General features: G+C 47.1%; 1 protein-coding gene across 1 annotated transcript in view; it reads left to right on the top strand.

The window, feature by feature from the left end:
- The window catches only part of mctp2b (multiple C2 domains, transmembrane 2b), a 504,236-nt gene that overhangs the window by 418,578 nt on the left and 65,231 nt on the right, over positions 1-20,427 (top strand). The window contains exon 19 of the mRNA XM_038813378.1: positions 11,005-11,049. Within this exon, the coding sequence (XP_038669306.1) occupies positions 11,005-11,049 (45 nt within the window). The remainder of the gene's footprint in view (positions 1-11,004; positions 11,050-20,427) is intronic.

The following is a 20,427-nucleotide window of genomic DNA, read 5'->3' as shown; positions in this document are numbered from 1 at the left end:
GCTGTTATCAGGGGAAACAGAGATCCCACTGGTGGGAGTGGCCGTAAAATTCCATCCTTAAGGATATAAATCTTGTACTTCTTTTACTTCCTAAATCGACCAAGCCTTCTCTTATACACTACAAGATCATAGGAGTTCATTCACTCCTACTCTTGGAATCAAACCAAGTACGCCACAGCTCTCTGGAATTCATTTGAATTTCTCCTCAGTGTCCTAGTAATTCTCTGAGGCACAAGATGTCATGGAAATCCTTTCCTTCCATTACCTCGAAGCGAAGTAACCCTCCAACCCATCTTCAAAACGTTATGGCTGTGGACATCTCAGCTTAAGCGTGGGCTTCACTGAATTCATGCTCAGTGATTTAAAAATTAGGAACCCCCAGGTTCTTAATCACTTATACACTCCTTGGGCGTGATCTAATGAAAAAAACAGTCCATTGTGGACGGGATTAGAGGGGTCATTTCTGCCGCATGCAACGCTGAGAATGACCCCGCTATCAATCGCCGCTTTTTGATTTGCGGGGCCACAGTGGGGAACGCCCCGCCGAGGCCACTCAGTTGCATTGCCTACACAGGAGTTCCGCTCGCCAGTACAGAAAGAGATCTCTCGGTGGAAACCCCTGGACTCCTCCCCAAAGGCCCACCCCACCTGTTCAGGGCAAAATGTCACCTGGGAACCTTGTCACTGCCTGCTGGGGACCCTGGAAGTTCCCCACTAGCCTGACTGTGACACCAGGACACCTTGGCTAAGCCAGGCTGGCACCTGGGTGGCACTGCCAGGCATGGTGCCCATGTGCCCGGATGCCAACGCACCCAGATACCAACCACCAAGAGGCCTCCAATCACCTGGGAGACCCTACAGGTGCCATTCTGCCTGGTCCCCGACAATTATTAAACGGCGCCCAGCTGGTAGATCCAGGGTGCCAGTTAGATCTGGCGTTGGCAGAGTTAAGTAATCTTTTAAACTCACTCAACCCTGTAAGCCTGACCCCCACCCCTACCCATTGTGGGTGGGATCCTGATCACGATGTCTCGCGAGATCTTATTAGCTGTCACGAGGTGTAATGACCATTGGAAATTTCAGAAGAGACCTCTCGCGGGATCTACCGGTCGTGTCCCATCCCGATTCCGGCGGGGTCCGATTGGTAATCATCCCCTTTGCCTTGACCTTAGACGCACTGACTGCTCTGCTGCTCCTGGCATATGTCTCTCTCTCCCTCTTTATCTCTCTCTGCCTGTTGCCAAACTGAACTGCTTGTTTTCAGCTGAAGAAAACACAGACAAAAACCAATACCTTCACTGTATAGGCTATTTCCATAGCAGCATGGAATACGTACAATGTTCCCAAACAGAAATATTAAATCAATTGTCCTTTACCTTCAAAGTAACTCTTTGGTTCTGGCAACTTGATAAATAATTTATATCTCTTAATGCAGGTAACAACCCTCTTTCCAGACTTGCTCATTCCACCAAGAAACTCCCTGGTTTACAAATGTGCTGGTATCTGCTTTGAGTTTGAACTAATTGACTATCCTAGATCCCTTATTGAAATAACTGTAGACCTTCTGACTCCACTAAAAATTCAGATGGGCCATCCATTGTTTCGGTTTTTTCACTTCAAACCCCCACCTTATTAAATAAACGCAAGTTGCCCTTTGAACTATAATTATCCTAGGTCTGTTTATCAGTTTTTCAACCAAGTGTTTCTATGGGAATATCTCTATTTGAAATCAGTTACTATTAAAGGTTGTTTTCTAAACCATAAAAATTGATAAAATTATATATTCGTAGCAATGCTAATAAGCATAAGAACAAATAGAGAGTATTCCACTTGTTAGTGGACAGCTGCTGAACTGAAGTTGGCCCCTTGATAATATAAAACATGTAGAACATTTGAAATTGAATCATGATTGCGGCCAGAACTTTCCATCCTCGTTCGCAGCTGGGATATTCCGGTGCTGGTGAAAGTGAATGGAGTTTTGGCCGAATTTTCCCCTCTCGCTCGCAATGGGTCCCACCACGGATGGGACTGGAGAATCCCGCCCTAAATATCCATCTAGATCCATGCCAGCAATTCCTGGGCTGTAGCCAATCTCGAGAGGAAGATTGATGGAACCTTGCAGTAAAGGCATAAATAGGTAAAATTGGCCATGAACACAGATCGTCTGAGGATTCTATTACCCTTCCAGAAATTACAGTAATGGGTTGCGAAAACCACCTGAAACATTCTGAGCGTTCACACTGTGAGGTTATTTACAAAGCAAAGTCTATTCCTATGCCTTTTCAGCGTCTTTTCCTCTTCACACAATTTCAATTGTTTATTTATTGAACTTTTCAGGCTTGTTTATAATCCCTCTCAATTCATTGGATCATAAAGTGGTACTGACGAGACTGGATCATAAAAAAGGGTCACCTCCAATTCTAATAAATTGCAGTTTTTTAAGAAAAGGACAATGCTGTACGTTACGCTGAGCTTAATTCCATTGACAGAGGTCAGAATATTCCATAGAGCAGCTCTCGCTAACCTGGCCGAGTGTGCAGCAGAAACTAAATGGAGTTTCCATGGAATGGAGATGATAATCTTTATTATTGTCACAAGTAGGCTTACGTTAACACTTCAAAGAAATTACTGTGAAAATTCCCTAGTCGCCACACTCTGGCGCCCGTTCTGGTACACAGAGGGAGAATTCAGAATGTCCACTTCATCTAACAAGCACATCTTTCGGGACTTGTGGGGGGAAACCGGAACACCCGGAGGAAATCGACGTAGACACGGAGAGAACGTGCAGATTGCGCACAGACAGTGACCCAAGCCGGGAATCGAACCTGGTACCTTGGTGCTGTGAAGCAACGGTGCTAACCACTGTGCTAAAAGAAGATCCTAGTCCTCTCGCCCTAAGTTTGTCCCATAACACGACCCGAAACGAAGGAATCTGAGAAACTGAACTCGATTGCTGGACGTTAAAGAAGGTTCATTGCTACTTTGGGGAGGGAGAAGAGCTAGGTATACATTTAGTAGCAATAATGCTGTAACCAAGCTGTTTCCTCCTGCTGTAACCCAGACAAGGCTCACTGGGTCAGGCCGATTAGGCTCCCCGTGAGTCTCATGGAGTACGTACTTCCCTGCTGAGGGGCAGAGCTCCCTCATCAGGAGGGGAGCAAATCAGGACATTAAAAACCTGCCTGAGTGTGGGCTGATTGCGGGTAGTCCCTTCTGGGACTAGTGTGCATTGAGTTTTCGTTCTACATCAATAATCCTTTTGTTCCCTTACCCTCCTGTTTGGTTGCTTCCTTGGACTCAACACTACCTATGTGCTATCACGCAAATGAATGCCTGTGTTTGTGTATCTGAAAGCTTATTAGTTGGGTGGGAGAAGGGGAAAAATATCTGTCAGGCATTTTTCCGTGATGACTGCCCCCTTTTAAGTCTGCCTTGTAGCAGTGTTGCTTTCTCGAATGCATTGATTGAGTGATCTCACCTACCTCCACTCTTTGGCCCACTGTTCTTGCGGAGCATAAAATCAGGGCCCTGAAGCCAAGCACAGAGTTCAGCAATGTGACTGCAAAAAAACAAGAATGTGTGCTACCAGGACCCGTCACTGCAGCAAACTTTTAAAAACCTCGTAACTGGAAGGAGTGGACATTCTTGATGGGATTGTTGGTGAGGGAGGCGAAAGAGTTGACCAGATGTCTGAATAGCTTTCCTGCGGATCGGCAAGTTAAAACGCACCAGTAAGTACAGGGCTGGATTCTCCATTTCTGAGTCTAAGGGCGCGATTCTCCGCTCCCCACGCCGGGTGGGAGAATCGCGGGAGGGCCCCCCGACTAATTTCACGACCCCCTGGCACCCCCCGCTATTGTCCCACCCCCCGCTAGGAAGAATCGCTGCTCGCCGTTTTTACACGGCGACCGACGATTCTCCGACCCGGATGGGCCGAGCGGCCTGCCGTTCACGACCGTTTCACGACGGCGGCAACCACACCTGGTCGCTGCCGTCGTGAAATCGCCGTGAGATGCCCGTTTTGGGGCTTGTAGGGGGCCTTGTGGGGAATGAGCACCACGACTGTGCTCGGGGGGGACAGGTCCGCCATCGGTGCCCACCGATTGTCGGGCTGGCGTCTCAATTGGACGCACTATTTCTCCTCCGCCGCCCCGCAAGGTCAAGCCGCCATGTCTTGCGGGGCGGCTGAGGGGAAAGATGGCCACCGCGCATGCGCGGGTTCGAGCTGTCAGCCGTCGTGACGTCAGCCGCGCATGCGTGGGTTGGAGCCGGCAAACCTGCGCATGCGCGGCTGACGTCACATAGGCGCCGCCATCGTGTCACTCTCGGCGAGCCGCCTGGCGGCCAAGAGTTACGGAGCGCCGCTCCTAACCCCGCCGGGAGGGCAGAATAGGGGGCGACGAGCGGCCTCCGAGGCTGTCGTGAAACCCGGCCGAGTTCACGACGGCCCTACCGATTTTTCCCGGGAGCGGAGAATTCCGCCCTAAGTGTTGACGCCAACGGAGAATCCATGGACTTTCATGTCGGAAGAATCGGCGCCAAATCCACACCAATTCTGCTACTGGTGAGGGGCTAGCACCGGCAGTACATGGAACACCACTGAAACCCACGAAAAACGGAGTGGGAATCGCCAGATCCGTGACAGACACTCGCAGGGCTGACGAGATGCAGCCGCGCTTAAACAGTACCCCCCACACACAAACACTGATCAGGGCCGAAAAGATGGGACGTGTTGTGCTGGAGTGCCCATATAGCTGATGGGTTGGCTGGGGCCAGAGGGCACCCAGGGAAGTGCCCGGGGGGGGGGGGTGACCTATACGATCCAGGGCACCAGGTTTAAAGCAGACTGTCAGCAGCATATGCAGCTGCGAGGCTGCCTTGCCGGTTGCGATAATGGTATTGCGTACCCGTCCACCCTGACCTCACAGGCCACCTCCTGACCACCCCCCACTATCCCCACCCCCCCCAAGCCCTGGCAGAAGCCCCCTGGCCCCAGAAGCACAGCTGTCAGCGAGGTATGGTGGTGCTGGACATGGTCCAGACGCCCTCTCTCTCTCTCAGCAGCCGCCACGCCAGGTTCACGATTTGTCACACGTCGGGAACTCGGCCCATCGGAGACGGAGAATCAGGGGAGGGCCCCTGATATGTGATATGATATACGAACGGTGTGCGTCGCATTGACGCCATTTTCGAGGAGGTGGAGCATTGTGATTCGGCATCAAACCGGCACCTGCCGTGATTTCGGCGTCTGGAGCTAGTTTCCGCCCAATCGCATGCCCCGATTTTGGCATCGGTTAACGGAGAATCCCGCCCACAATGCGTGTCTTTGTAATTTTTGAGGGATTTTAACTTCCCGGCCCGAAAGTCTGTTGCCTGTGATTTGGGGGGGGGGGGGGGGGGGGGGGGGGGCAGGGGGAGTTTTCCCGCTGATCCCGCCAGCGGTACCTTCCGGTCCCTCTGATGGTGAGCTCCTGCGGTTTTCTCGTGGCAGCGGGGTGGATTCAATGCGAATTCCCATTGACAGCAGTGGGAATAGAAGATCCCGCCATCGGCCAACCATGGACTGCTTCCACTGAGAAAGCCGTCGCGGGTGGGGGGGGCGGTTTGAAGTAAATCCTCCTCCTCCCCTCTTCCCCCCCCCCTCTCCTCGCTCAGATTTTCCCAGTAACAGCACATTGCTGTGTGCTCTGCTGTGTGTTCTGTTTCACAGAAACATGGCTCCCGCGTGCCTCAATGGACTGTGTCATACAACCCGACGGCTTCTCAATACACCTGATGGATCACATGGCGTCATCAGACAAAGCGAAGGGTGAAGGGATTTGCCTCCTCATCAACTCCTCCTGGTGCTCGGACGTGTCAACCATGGCAAACTACTACTCCCCGGGCCTGGAATACCTGATTGTGAAGTGCCACCTGTACTACCTTCCATGGGAGTTCACTTCTGCCATCAACACAGCAATCTACATCCCACCCCAGGCGGAACTGAAGAAGGCGCTTGATGACTTGTACGCCGCTATAAATAACAATCAAACAGAATACCCAAAGGCCTTGTTCATCGTGGCAGGGGACTTCAATCAGGCCAACCTCAAGAATGTCCTTCCATAATTCCACCAACACATCTCCTGTCCCACCAGGGGCCCCAGCATCCTTGACCACTGCAACAGCAACATCAATGGCGCCTACCGATCCATCCCCTGAACGCACTTCCGAAAATCGGACCACAAGACAGTGCTCCTTCTCCCAGCATACAGGCAGAAACCTAAGCGGGAGAATCTGGTTAAGAAAGTACTGCAATGCTAGTCCGAGGCAAGAGAAGAGTCCCTACACGACTGCTTGGAGTCAGTGGACTGGTCCATATTCAAGAACTCAGCGGCCAATCTAAACGAGTATGTCACCACCATCACATACTTCAACAGTAAATGTACAGATGATTACGTGCCAAAGAAGGTAATATGTGTGTTTCCCAACTAGAAACCATGGTTTAACCGAGTGATTTACCTCCTACTGCAGGCCAGGTCTGAGGTGTTCAAGACAGGTGACCCTGACCTATTCAAGAAATCTAGATACGCCTTCGCAAAGCCACCAGGGATGACAAGAGACAAAACCAGTCTAAGTTAGAGTCACAGACTAATGGAATGGACACTTGTCGGTTGTGGCAAGGCTTAAACAACTTAATGGGCGACTTAAGGAAAGCCAAGAAGAATCTCCGGCAACAACGCACCTCTCCCTAATGAACTCGATGCATTCTATGTTTGTTTCAGTAGGAAACCAACAAACTGTTATCAACTGCCCCAGCTGCCTCGGACACACCCATACCTACCACCACACCTCCGAAGTCAGATCGGCCTTCTTGAAAGTGAACTCTCAGAACGCAATAGGTCACTGGTTGGACCAACTGGCGGGTGTGTTTGCGGACCTCTTCAACCTCTCCCCACTCCGTTCCAAGGTTCCCACCTGTTTCAAGAAGACCATCATCACACCGGTACCAAAGAAGAACCAGGCAAGATGCCTCAACGTCTACTATCCAGTGGCTTGACATCGATCATTATGAAGTCCTTCGAGAGGTTGGTCATTAGATACGTCAACTCCATACTCCCAAAATGCCTTGATCCACTGCAATTCGCATACCTCCACAACCAGTCCACAGCAGACGCTATCTCCCTGGCCCTACACTCATCCCTGGAGCATCTCGACAACAAAAACTCCTATTTATTGACTACAGCTCCGCTTTCAACACCATAATCCCAACCAAGCTCATGTCAAAACTCCAAATTCTAGGACTTGGCTCCTCCCTGTGCAACTGGATCCTCGACTTCCTGACCTGCAGACCACAATTCACCAGGATAAACAACAACACCTCCTCCACGATAGTCCTTAATACTGGGGCCCCGCAAGGCTGTGTACTTAGCCCCCACTATACTCCCTATACACATGACTGTGTGGCAAAATTTGGTTCCAACTCCATCAACAAGTTTACTGATGGCACGACCGTAGTAGGTCAGATCTCAAACAACGATGAGTCAGAGTACAGGAAGAAGATAGAGAACCTGGTAGAGTGGTGTGATGACAACAATCTCTCCCTCAACGTCAGAAAAACGAAGGAACTGGTGATTCAGGAAACAAAGTACCTTACACACTCCTGTCTGTATTAATGGTGCCAAGATGGAGATATATAGAAGATAGGAGCAGGAGAAGGCCCCTTGGCCCCTCGAGCCTGCTCCGCCACTCATCACGATCATGTCTGATCATCCAACTCAATAGCCTAATCCTGCTTTCTCCCCATAGCCTTTGATCCCATTCTCCCCAAGTGCTATATCCAGCCGCCTCTTGAATATGTTCAAAGAGATGGTTGACAGTTTCAAATTCCTAGGTGTGCACATCACCAACAATCTGTCCTGGTCCACCCATGTCGATGCAACAATTAATAAAGTGCAACAGCGCCTACACTTCCTCAGAAAACTAACGAAATTCGGCATGTCCACATTGGCTCTTACCAATTCTTACAGATGCACCAAAGAAACCATCCTTTCTGGCAACATCACAGGTTGGTATGGCAACTGCTTGGCCCAAGACCATAAAAAACTACAGAGAGTCGTGAACTCAGCCAGGTCCACCACGCTAACTCGCCTCCCATGCATTGACTCCATCTACACCTCCTGCTGCCTTGGGAAATCGGGAAGCGTAATCAAAGACCCCTCCCACCTTGATTATTCCCTCTTCCAACTTCTTTCATTGGGCAGGAGATGCAAAAGTCTGAGAACATGCACCAACAGATTCAAAAGTAGCTTCTTCCCTGCTCTTACCAGACTCCTGAATGATCCTCTGGTCTGAACTGATCTCTCCTTGCATTTTCTCGACTGAGTAGTACTACACTCCTTACGCTTCACTCAATGCCTATGCCTATGTATTTACTTTGTGTATTTACCGTATGTCCTATGTTTTTCATGTATGGAACGATTTGTCTGGACTGTACACCGAACAATACTTTTCACTGTACCTCGGTGACAATAAATCCAAATCTAAATCAAAATTAACTCCCTAGTGCCAAATTGCATTGATTCACATTAAGTGAAGAGCACAAAAACAGACTATTCAACCCAACTGGTCTCTGCCAGCATTTATTCTCTACATTCTGCATCTAAACTTATCAGCATATCAGTCTGTTCCATTCTCCCTCGTGTTCATTTAATTTTCCCTTAACTGTATCTCTTCCACTTGCCTCAGCCACTCCTGGTAACGAGTTTCAAGTTCTCACCATTTTCCGGATCAAGACATTTCTCCTTGGATTTGTTAGTGGCGACCTACTATTTATGGCCCCTGGTATCAGTCTCTCCCACAACTGGAAACATCTTCTCTAATCACCCCTTTCGAATATAATTTAATGACCTCAATCAAGCCAACCCCTCAGCCTTCCCAGAGCAAAGAGCCCTAGTCTATTAAATGGTGGGAGGAACCAGTTATTTCAGGATACTGCAGTTTTATATCAAGCACCATGTATCAGGCAGAGCTTTCAGTGAAGCTATCCATGTTAGTGAATGTGCTGATCTGGATTCACGAGACAAGAGTTGCACATTCCGATCAATTCCATTCATTGTCATCATGTGGCCTTTATCAATGCTATTGATACGTTGGAACCTCAACTAATAGCAGCGCTTTGCAAACACTTGGATCCAGCTATGAATTGCTCAAGCTGCTGATGGTTTAATGGTTAAATCTACATTCACAACAGTGCAGGTGTGAATCCAGCTGCAATGATTCCGAAGGAAACCAGGAGTGTGGTGACAAGAATAGCATTCTGGCAACCTCCTTCTGTCTGTGGAAGAATTTGAAGATTTTGATGCAATGCCAGGCTGTAATCAATGTCATATTGTCATAAAATGTGACATAAAATATGGTGAAAAGGTGAGACATGGCTTGGTATTTTCCCAGCCTCTTGAAGACCGGTATGGCTCCCGACGTGGTCCTGACTCTCGGGCAGTTTCACAGGCAGGGCTACCACTGGATTTGGCAACTCACTCAGCCGATGCTGCCAGGTGATCGAGGTCATGAGGGCCTCAATGAAGGACCATTTTCCAAGGCGCGTTTCCCACTATTGCTTGCACACACCACCCCCGCGGCCACTGTGTCATGTGCCCGGAAATGTTTTGGAGACAATTTCACAATGGGAGGTTAAAGTATCATCAGAGGCTGCTGCGAGTGGTGATACTGTATCAGGGAGACGGAAGGCGGGAAGGGTTGACTAAAATCGCAGCTTAACGCATTCCTGTGGAGTGGAGAGATTTCTGCTGCACACTGAGGACACAGTTTTGCGGCTTGATTTTTTTATTACTCCCACTAGGCCCTTTTGTGCAGACATTAATTTTGAGGTGCTCCTTAGGTCTCCATCTTTTTTAGTAGTGCTCGGCTCCCCTGGGTTGCTAGGTGGCTCTCCTGTCATGCCCCCTGGCCCTCGCATGTTGGTTGGCCTCCCATAATATGCAGGCAGGTGGACCGCTGACATAGGCCAGGATACAGACCTGATGCTGGTGAACTTTCTAAATCAGGAAGATTGTAAGGAAAGGTGAGGGGTGGGGGAGGGGGCTCTTACTGTTTAATTGTTATTCTGTATTTTTGTATGTTTTAAATTGTAATATTGTAATGTAATAAAATTGTTAAAAATTCTAACAAAAATATTTTTTAAAATTAATAATAAATGGGCTGTATTATGTGTCCCAGCCAGGCTTGTTTTCAGTGTACGGAGATGGGGGTGGTGGTTATGCATTTAAATTGGAATAATGCAAGTGCCCACCCACTACCTTCCCACTCGGTCCCACAATATGGAGGATAAGCGGGTGCTGAGATTGGCAACTCTCCTACCATATTCAAATGTATAATCAAGGGCCAATTACGCTTGTTAACAAGGTTCATGGCATAAAATGGTTGGCAAGGGCAGTCAGACAGGAGTGGACCATTTACTTCTAACCATCCCCCCCCCCCCCCCCCCCCCCCCTCAACCTCAGCTCCTGGTAATATTCTGCTTATTGTGTTAAGCATTTTGCCACTGGCACACATCACTGAAATTCAACAGTGCAGATCAACCCTTTTGAGCACTGTACATCTTTTAGACCTTGCACGTTTCATAAAAATTATTACAGCACAGGTGGAGGCCATTCAACCCATTAAGTCTGTACTGGCTCTCTGCAAGAGTAACCCAGCTGGTCTCATCCCTCTTCCATTTCCCAATCTGCCAGAAGTGATTTTCATTTTCAACCCAGTGAGCAGGTGAGTAAGTGCCCTCTGTAGCGAGGTCACATTGTTTTGGACATACTTTCTGCAGGTAATGAGATGTATGCGTCACAATTCAAGGTAAAAATGTGATGGCCTCTCAGTGATCGAGCACTGCTCTAAAAGCATCAAAACCCTATGCTTACGTTGTGATCATCCAAAGTTAAGAATGTTTCAACAATGTAAGACAAGTATGTTATATGAAGCTAACTCATTTTCTTTCTCTTTCTGATGTGCCAGGAGGATGACGATGTGGATGATGATGACGATGAGGAGGATGAAAAGGTAATGGACAACATGTCTAATTATTTCTAGACAGGCAGAAACTTCATTCGTCGATGAAATATTGTGAAATGCAGTGTCTGTTCTCTTCAAAAGCCATTGCTGAGGATTTTCTCTGTCACTCTGCCAGCTCTCATTGTGCTCAAAGTACTGGAATGGAATTATTGGCAGCCACTAACCTTGGCTTAAGTGCATGAAAGTAAACTTGGCAGATACAGTAGATATGCTTAAAGCAGAAACCCATCCTAATTAGATGGTTTGAATATCTTTAAGCAAGTATTTGAGATTTTCCTTTGCATCTGTGTCTGACAGTGTCACCAAATCATTTCCACGTTCCATGTCAGCCATTCACCGAAGTCCCCGATTGTCAGTACTGGCATAGAATTGTGTTCTGCAGGAGCTGGGAATGGTTTAATACAGTTGGAAACATCAGAAAATCTATCTGTCTATGTAATCAAAAATCTTGAATTGGTAACGCTGCCAGACCACATTGTGGTGAAGTCAATTGGTAATGAATGAGCGGTAAAGTCCGCTAGTCTAACCACCACCAGCAGCGGCTGTAACAGCCCGCCCAGGGCCTACGGGGTGGGAATAATTTTCTTCCCCGTGATCCATGTGGAGTGCGAGCTCCCCTGCTATGGGCGGGGGATTTCTATTAACCTTTGTATAAAAGGTCGACCAGTAAGGCACCGGTACCAGAACAGGAACCTGGGCAGTACATATATCGTGTTGTAAGTAAAATTACGTTTCTTTATTTTACTTGGTGTGGACTCCCTGTGTCCTTATTAAAGTAGCAGTGCGATCTCCTTGAACTAAAACAGAATCGCCACAATGCCTGCTGTATTCACTTGCTCGGGAGATAGCTGTGTAACCTTTTCGCCCCATCAACGCCAAACACAGCAAGAAGGCAGCCAACCTACAGGGAAACATGGTCCTGGAGAGCAACCTCAGGCAATGGCGAATCGACAGCCCATTTTGCACCCAGCCTGATTCTCTGTGACATTTTTCACCCATTTCCTGTTAGCACCCAATGCCAGTCTCCAACCCCTGCCTCTACATCCTCTGCCTAACTCCGGACCTGAGGAGATCCATGATTAATGCATTTAAATCTTGCAAATAGTAACAACATCTACCTAAAAAGTCACTATTCAGACTTAATGCCAACCCTCAGGACGTCAAGTTTGGCTGCTCTTTTTTTTGTGGAAATCTGTCTTTCACATCTCTGTTCAACGAGCTAACGACTTTCATTTAAAAATAAAGGTTTTTTTTTAAAAAACAATCATTTGTAATAACCATAGTTACCTCTGAAACTGTCCTTTGTATCAGTTATTAAGGTTGCTAACCACAGGCTCCAGCCTTTCTGAAAGGCCTCGGATGATTTGATGATTTTTTTTGGGCGAAAGATTTTGGATTCCACCTGGGCCAGCAACTTGTAGAACGCCACTGTCTGAGCATGTGCAATGTAAATAATTCCCCAACGTGATCCTCCCAGCTATGGTGTGCAGTACTTTGAAGTGCGACTTTCTTTGTGATACAAGATTAGATTACTTCAAAACAACATAGAACCATTTTTGCTTTGTGGGAACCATGACAGGAAATCTGTTATTTGCTTCGTCAACTGGCTAAATAGCAACAGCCCCTTATACCAATGACTTGGAAGTTATGGGCGTTCACAGAACTGATTTATTTATGCAGCTGTGATTTATTTATGAAGTTGCAGTGGGTATAGAAAACAATAACTAGTTATTTATCCATCTGTTAATCAGAAGCATTCACTTCATTGCCTTTGGATAGAGCTCTTGCCAATACCTTATTTTTTTCTCTTGACATACATGTCCGTCCCCCCCCACCCACCCCACGCCTCGACAACAATAACCCCACACCCCTTTCATAATATATATTATATAACATAATAACATAACCTCTTGACTTATATCAAACTATCTAATTGTTATGATCCCAGCTGGTGTTATAACTGGACGAGAAGATCCCAAAATGGAACATTGGCTCAAAAGACCTTGGGCTGAATTCTCCGTTTCAGCGACTAAGTGTTGATGCCAGCAGGCCATATGTGGTCTTTTACGACCAAACGTGCTGCGTGAAACCCTCACTGATTCCGGGGCCGGTGAGGGGCTACCACCGGTGCCTGGTGAAACCCCTGCCTCCTGCAAGAATGGCGGTCGCGCCGTACAACATGGCGGCCGTGCGCGGACCTGACCCGGCATTTGAGACACCACAACCCACCCCCTGGTCATCCCCCACCAGTCCCCCCAATCCTCGCAGAAGCCCCCCCCCCCCCCCCCCCCCCCCCCCGTCCTGCGGCACGGATCCCGGCTGCCACGCCAGGTTCCCGCACAATTGAGACAACACATATAATTTGTTTTAACAAGAAAGAAAACATTTATTAAACATGAAAAGTTGGATTATTATACAATTCTCCTTCACACCTCCCCCCCCCCCAGATTAACAATTACACACAGGTTTTAGTACCTTTTACCTCAGACTTCTTAGAAGCCTCTCTTCATTTTGCTAGTTTTCTTAACTAGCTGCTCTTCAGATCTCTGCAGTTGCTTTCTTCACCATTACTCCATGATATAGATTTTCTTCTTGCAAGGTTGAGCGAGATGTTCCCTCCTAATCGCTATGTGTTGGATTGAGTCTCTGAAACTAGAGGTGAGGCTGGTGGGATATGGCATTTGAAGATGTATTCACTGATCTTGACCACTTGTGTCAGGTCATCAAACTTCTTGTGACACAACATCCAGGTCATCAGATTTGACTCCTGGCATCGAACCCCATAGTTCCTGCTGCTCTTTGACCATGTGGCTGGAGGGTGTCACTGCAAATACAGTGCATCTCTCTCTCTCTCTCTCTCTTTCCACCTCCTCTACAGAGATCTGCGGTGCAATATCCAAAACCCTGGGAGTCCGTTCTGCCCCATTTTATTCTATTCTTCACTGTTTCCCGAGACAGGGCTGCGTCATAAATAGAACACAGAACTTAGAACAGATAGTGCCGAAGGAGGCCATTCGACCCATCGACTCTGCACCGACCCACTTAAGCCCTCACTTCCACCCTATCCCCATAACCCAATAACCCCTCCTAACCTTTTTGGACACTAAGGGCAATTTAACATGGCCAATCCAACTAACCTGCACATCTTTGGACTGTGGGAGGAAACCGGAGCACCCGGAGGAAGCCCACACAGACAAGGGGAGAACATGCAGACTTCGCACAGACAGTGACCCAGCGGGGAATCGAACCTGGGATCCTGGCGCTGTGAAGCCACAGTGCTAGCCACATGTGCTACCGTGCTGCCCTGTGTCCTCTGCACCTCCCAGCATCTGCTCCAGCCACCAAGCATCTCCTCTTTACGAGGTACAGGCTAGCTTCACATTATACTGGCAGTGTGAATTCTGAGTCCCCTGCTGCTGCATGCAATCCATCAGTGCACTGGTTGCACACAAAAATTATTCTAATGCACAGCCAGATAACGTCTGCTTTACAATCAATAGTGTGGTGCAGTGGATTCTCTCTGGACATTTTCAGAGGCATTTTCAATCACCTAAACATCCCTGCATGTATTAGTAAGGATCCTTCAGTCTGATTGCTTTCTGTTGCTTGTTCTGCTCACAGATGTCACCCGTTCCCTATCACGAGCTGGATCAGACAGACATATCATTTAAATAATGAGAGATTGCAGAGCTGTGAGATGCAGAGGGATCTAGGGGGCCCTAGTGCACAAATCGCAAAAGGCTAGTATGCAGGTTCAGCAAGTAATTAGGAAAGCTAATAGAATCTTATCATTTATTGTGAGGGGAAGTAGGGAGTTCATGCTTCAGTTTTACAGAGCACTGGTGAAGCCACGTCTGGAGTACTACAGGATTGGTCTCCTTATGTAAGGAAGGATGTCAATGCTTTGGAAGCAGTTCAGAGAAGGTTTACGAAGCTAATACTGGGTTAGGCAGATTGTCTTATGAGGAAAGGCTTATATTTCCTAAAGTTTAGAAGAGTAAGGAACAACTTGCTTAAAATACATAAGACGCTGAGGGACCTTGACAGGGTGGATGTGGGAGAGATAATAATAATCGCTTATTGTCACAAGTAGGTTTCAATTAAGTTACTGTGAAAAGCCCCTAGTCGCCACATTCCGGAGCCTGTTCGGGGAGGCCGGTACGGGAATTGAACCCGTGCTGCTGCTTTGTCCTGCATTACAAGCCAGCTGTGTAGCCCACTGTGCTAAAGATGTTTCCTCTTGTGGGAAAATCTAGAAGAAGAGGCCACTGTATAAAAATAAAGAGCCTCCCATTTAGAACAGAGATGTGGGAAAAAATGTTTTCTCTCAGATGGTCGTCTTTGGCACACGCTTCTTCAAAAGGCAGTGGAAGGAATGTCTTTGAATATTTTCACGGCAGAGGTAAATGGATTCTTAATAAGCAAGGGGTGAAAGGTTATCGGGGGTTGGTAGGAGTCACAATCAGATCAGCCCATATTGCTGATCTTATTGGTGGCGGAACCGACTTGAAATGCTGAGTGGCCTCTTCTTGCTCCTAATTTGATGTTCATGCGCCAATGATAGTCTTCGCTCAAATTCCCACAAACTACCCTTCCCTATGAAGGTAATCTACAGCCCTGCAAACTCCCCACGAAATCTGCACTCATCCTATTCTGGCCTCTTGAGCATCCCCAGTTTTCATGACTCCACCGTTAGAGGCCTAGGCTTTAGCTGCCTAGACGGAAAGCTCTGGAGGGAGAAAACCTCCTTCCAGCCCTCCACCTCCCTACCTCGCTTTCCTTGCTTGGCAGAAAACCATTTGCCCCAATTTCTCCTTGTGTGGCTCATTGTCAGATTTTATTTGCTTGGCTCCTGTGACACATCTTGGTATAGGCTTTATGTAAGTGCAAAGTGTTGACACTCTTTGTTTGCTTGCTCTCTTGCAGATAACTCATGTAAAATAGCCCAGTGCTAAGTACTGAAATACAGAATGAATTGGTGTGATTGGTGTAAGATCACTTTTTAGTAATGCAATTCATTCTCCTGTTTGATCTTCCAACCAGAATGAAAATTGCAGAGAACTGAGCCTACACGTTTATCACTCATGACAACTTCCGTTCTAATCTGACCCTCGTGAATTTTCTTAGTGTAGCTCGTTCTGTCAATGCGAAACAAAGTCTGGTTCTTCGCCCTTTACCCGTCACCACAGCCCACCTCCACACCGGAGGCCTACAGTATAACATTTAAATTATTTTCCATGAAGAAAGGCTGAACTCGCAGCAGATTCAAGTTACATTGGAAAATGTGAGCTTGCAGTCTAACCCTAAAGCAGCCATAATATGGAATGCTCGTAAAAGCAAAGTGGAGGTTTATGAGGAGTGAGTTGAAAGGCCCATATCTATTGTTGTCATTCCAACATTTTCTGGGGGGGGGGGGGGGGGGGGGCGGGACCGGCAGCAAGACTTCAGTGACTCATTCTTGTCCACATCAGCATTCAGTGGTGCAAGTCCCAGAGAGCTCACACGTATTGAGTTTTGTTTTACCTAATCACTTACAACGCAAGTTAATATCTACATAGATCCCCCAACAGTTGACTGCTTTACTGTCAAAATGGAGATATTTCAGTTCAGCATGCATCTGCAACTGGTAGCCCTCCATATGTCTAACCATTGACTTTCTGCCTTAATGAACAACTTGCATCTCGAAAGCATCTTTAATGTAGCAAAATGTCCCAAACTGCTTAGAAGAGCAAACAAAATTTGACAAGCTGCGAAAGGAGGCATGAAAACAGTTGAGGTATGTTTTCAGGAGAATCTTGAAGAAGGCGAGAGGGGGAGAGTGGCTGAGCGGTTTAGGGAAGGAATTCCTAGCCTCCAGGCAGCCGTCACTGGGGCGGGGGGGGGGGGGGGGGGAAGCAAGGTGGGGGGGAGAAAGCAAGGTGGGGGGGAAGCAAATTGGAGATGCACAGGAGTCCCGAATTGGAGCAACACAGAGATCTCAGAAGATTGCAGAAGGTTACAGCGACAGGAAGGAGCGAGGCCATGGAGAGATTTAATTTTGAAATCAAGGTGTTCTCAGACAGGTGGCCAGTGAAGGTCAGCAAGCACAGGTGTGCTGAGTGAACTAGACTTGATACCATTTTGGATATTGGCGGCAAAGCTTCGAATGAATGAGTTGAGGTTTACGAGGGAGTGAGGACAGGTACAAATGAGCAACAGTAAAGGACATCCCAGATAAATTGATCAACTGAACTGCTTTCCATTGCTTTGAACTCAGACCAATTGGAAGATGCACCTTGCAATCCGCAGTTTAGTATATAAGCCTGGAAATACTTGTTAGAAACCAGTAGAATTTAAAAGGTTGAATTTGTTTTTTCTCAGTAGCTGACTGTAGTGGTAGGTCTGTCATAATATTAAATATATGATATTAAAGTACAGAAAAGTCACATTAAAGTACTGTGCAGTGATGGACACTACAAAGAAAAGTTTGCTAAGCACTGCATCCATTATGGTTTGATAAGACCCTTGAAAAAAAAAGCTCTTGGGTTTAATTTCAACATGAGCCAAGCCACATTACACTTAATCATATTAATTGTCTCACAAATATTTCAAAGGTTGTTTCATCAAACTCTAATTTCCTGAAAGTGTCAGAAGATGCTAACACGCCAGTGAGGGTTAAAGACTAGTCGAAAACCGCAGAACAAGTAAATCAAAACCCAAAGTAGTCCAGAATGGTTCAACATGCAAGAGCTCTTGAAACACACACTATTCCAGTGTTGCTAAAATTTGACGGGGGGGGTTGGGAAGGATGGCTCTTCAAGGGAGATAACAATGATTGAGGAGGGGAGTGTGGGAAGCTCACAGTCAGTGCAGGAAATTGGAGCCTCACATAAACTTTGTCCAGTTATGCTGTGTTTGATGATTAGGTCTTCTGAATGTAAAAAAAAAGTCAGCTGTGCTGGCATTGGGAGTACTGAGCAACCAGTTTCAAAAAAAGCGATCCAGTTGTACTTTGTGACACAGTGCAGGAGGTTAGTGCCCTTTCGCTTTTCTTCCTAAAAGAAGAAATGTGTTTTATTAAATCTAAGGATGGAGCCCTTCTGGCATACTTTATATATAGCAGATGCCATTTCTGGCTTTTTCAAGCAGCCCTTGAGGGGGAGAACTGTTTACCATTTATAAACATACTGTTTAATACAAAAACAAAAGGCCAACACAAATCCCATTTGCCTAAACTATGAATCTAAAATGACGCACAGTGTTTAATTACCAAAACTCCAAAACACTGTCTCAACATTATGCAAAAGATAAAAGTTCATGTATTCCCACTGGCTCTTCGTCAATGCATATTTTTCTCATGGAATTTTTTTTTTAACATTTCGTTTAAAGAAAGCCAGGCTGCAGTCATGAAGCTGTTTTCTGTCAGCTTTGAACTGTCAAGAGCTCGCATTTCTGCACAATTAGATCACCGCAGCATCTCCATCCCAGTAGAAGTGCAAGAGCTGAGCTTTTTCTCAGTTACCCTGTCGAGGCAATTCCACGTGATCACTTTGCAACCCCCCCCCCCCCCCCCCCAACACACACACCCCACCCCCACCTCTGCCCACACACAAAGAATTTCATCCAGGGTCATGCCCGCAGTGCTTGTGCTGAAGTGGGCACAGAGGTCTAAGGCATCTCGAGTGCAGCAACCTCACTCACCAAAATCAGCCCAGAAAAATCCTGTTAGTCACCACGTGCTTTCTCTCCAGGCTTGCATGTCCCCCGGTGAAGCCGTGAAGATTCTGCAGTGTTCTCTTGAAAGATGAAACAGTGACCTTGAAAACAAAAATAAATAATCTGCTCATTTCGAGACAGCAGCAACAAGATGTATCAAGAATCAGCAGTGAATTAGTTACTAATTAGAATTTTGTTTTGAGATGCTGCCTCATTTCTAATGGGGACAGTAATTCCGAGCAGTATTTGCTGTACAGTTAACCTCTATTAAGGTGCAATCTCTACAGCATGATCTGGGTTCTAATTTGCTATTTTTATGCTTCCGATTTTTGCCTTTGATGCTGTCGGCACAGTGTAATCCATTGGGGCATAAGCACTGTGTCAATGTGAATTGAGGACTTGGGAAGCTTTTTAAAGCAGCATTGTGCTCCAATTATTTTGTTCTCCGATGAAACCACTCTTCTCGATGGCGGGGACGTCGATGCCAGCTGCACAAAGGAAGCAAGGGGGGTTTAGGAGGTTTGTCGACCAGTGCAGCTGCAGGAGGGAGAGACAAATCGGTTGGGGGAGGAAGGGGGGCATTGGTAAGAAGGTGACAGACTGGCCTTCAGTCCTGCAGACAAGCCAACAGCCTGCAGGCAGAGATTGGGTAAAGATGTCAGCCAGGGACGTTCTGGTATCCTCCAGCGAGTTGCGACAATTAAGGATTGGGTCGAGCAGAGACTTCAGGAAGAGTGGATAATTTGGGACAAATCAAGGCAGCAAGCTGAGAGCTCCGAGAGATAGGCCAGGTAAAGCGAGATGGACGGGAAGATACAGAAGCTAGAGAGCTACAACAGAGAAGTGAGGCAGGCAGGCAGACAGAAACAGACTGGTCCTCATTTCTTTTGACTTTGCCATCCGACAAGCTGAAAGCAGGGCTGGAGTCAAAGTTCATTTTTTTGCTGAGGCAGGTATTCTGTTCTCTTCCTCCCGCTTCCCCCCTCCCCCTGCCTTTCTTTGTAAAAACTACCTTGGAATAATCCCTGTTGTCCCTGGAATTATACTCCCAGCCCACTAAAACTCCACACGCTTAGTCAGGAATTTAGCAAAAATTAATCAAAGCCAGGGGCCTCCAGATCATTGACCCAGCCATGTTGTTGGAACCCTGTCTAAGACTGATCTTGGGTGGGATTCTCCATCGGCGGGATCCTCTGCTTCACCGGCAGCGCACGCACGCCTGCAGTTTTCCTAACGGCGAGGGAGTGCCCACATGGGAAACCCCATTGGCTGGGTGCTGGGATGGAGGATCCCGCAGCATACCGCATCAGAAAAACGGGTCTGGTGGGACGGAGACTCTTGTGTGTCACAAGAGTATTGTGGTGAGGCAAATTTTGCCTCATGAATTAAGTTGCTGCCCTCTACCATACCCCCCCCCCCCCACAAATTTCTCCAACCAAACATGGACTTCTTTTTCACCCTTAAATTTTCGCATTCTTATTTTTCCAGCTTTTTCTAATATGATTCCTTATGCACCTTCATTTATTTATTTTCTTATTGCTCCTGGCTCCTGTTCCAACATATTCTTCAGCACCATTGCTCAGCTCTAATTCTCTCTGTGTTCCTCCTTCCTGTAAGGAAAATTGGATTAGAATAAAGTGCCATATGTTGTGTGTGTGTTATTGTGGTCTC

The sequence above is a fragment of the Scyliorhinus canicula genome, chromosome 12 (genome assembly GCF_902713615.1).
Source record: "Scyliorhinus canicula chromosome 12, sScyCan1.1, whole genome shotgun sequence".
NCBI lineage: Eukaryota > Metazoa > Chordata > Chondrichthyes > Carcharhiniformes > Scyliorhinidae > Scyliorhinus > Scyliorhinus canicula.
Note: the sequence above shows the minus strand (reverse complement) of the source record. Positions and strands in the feature narration are given on the sequence as shown.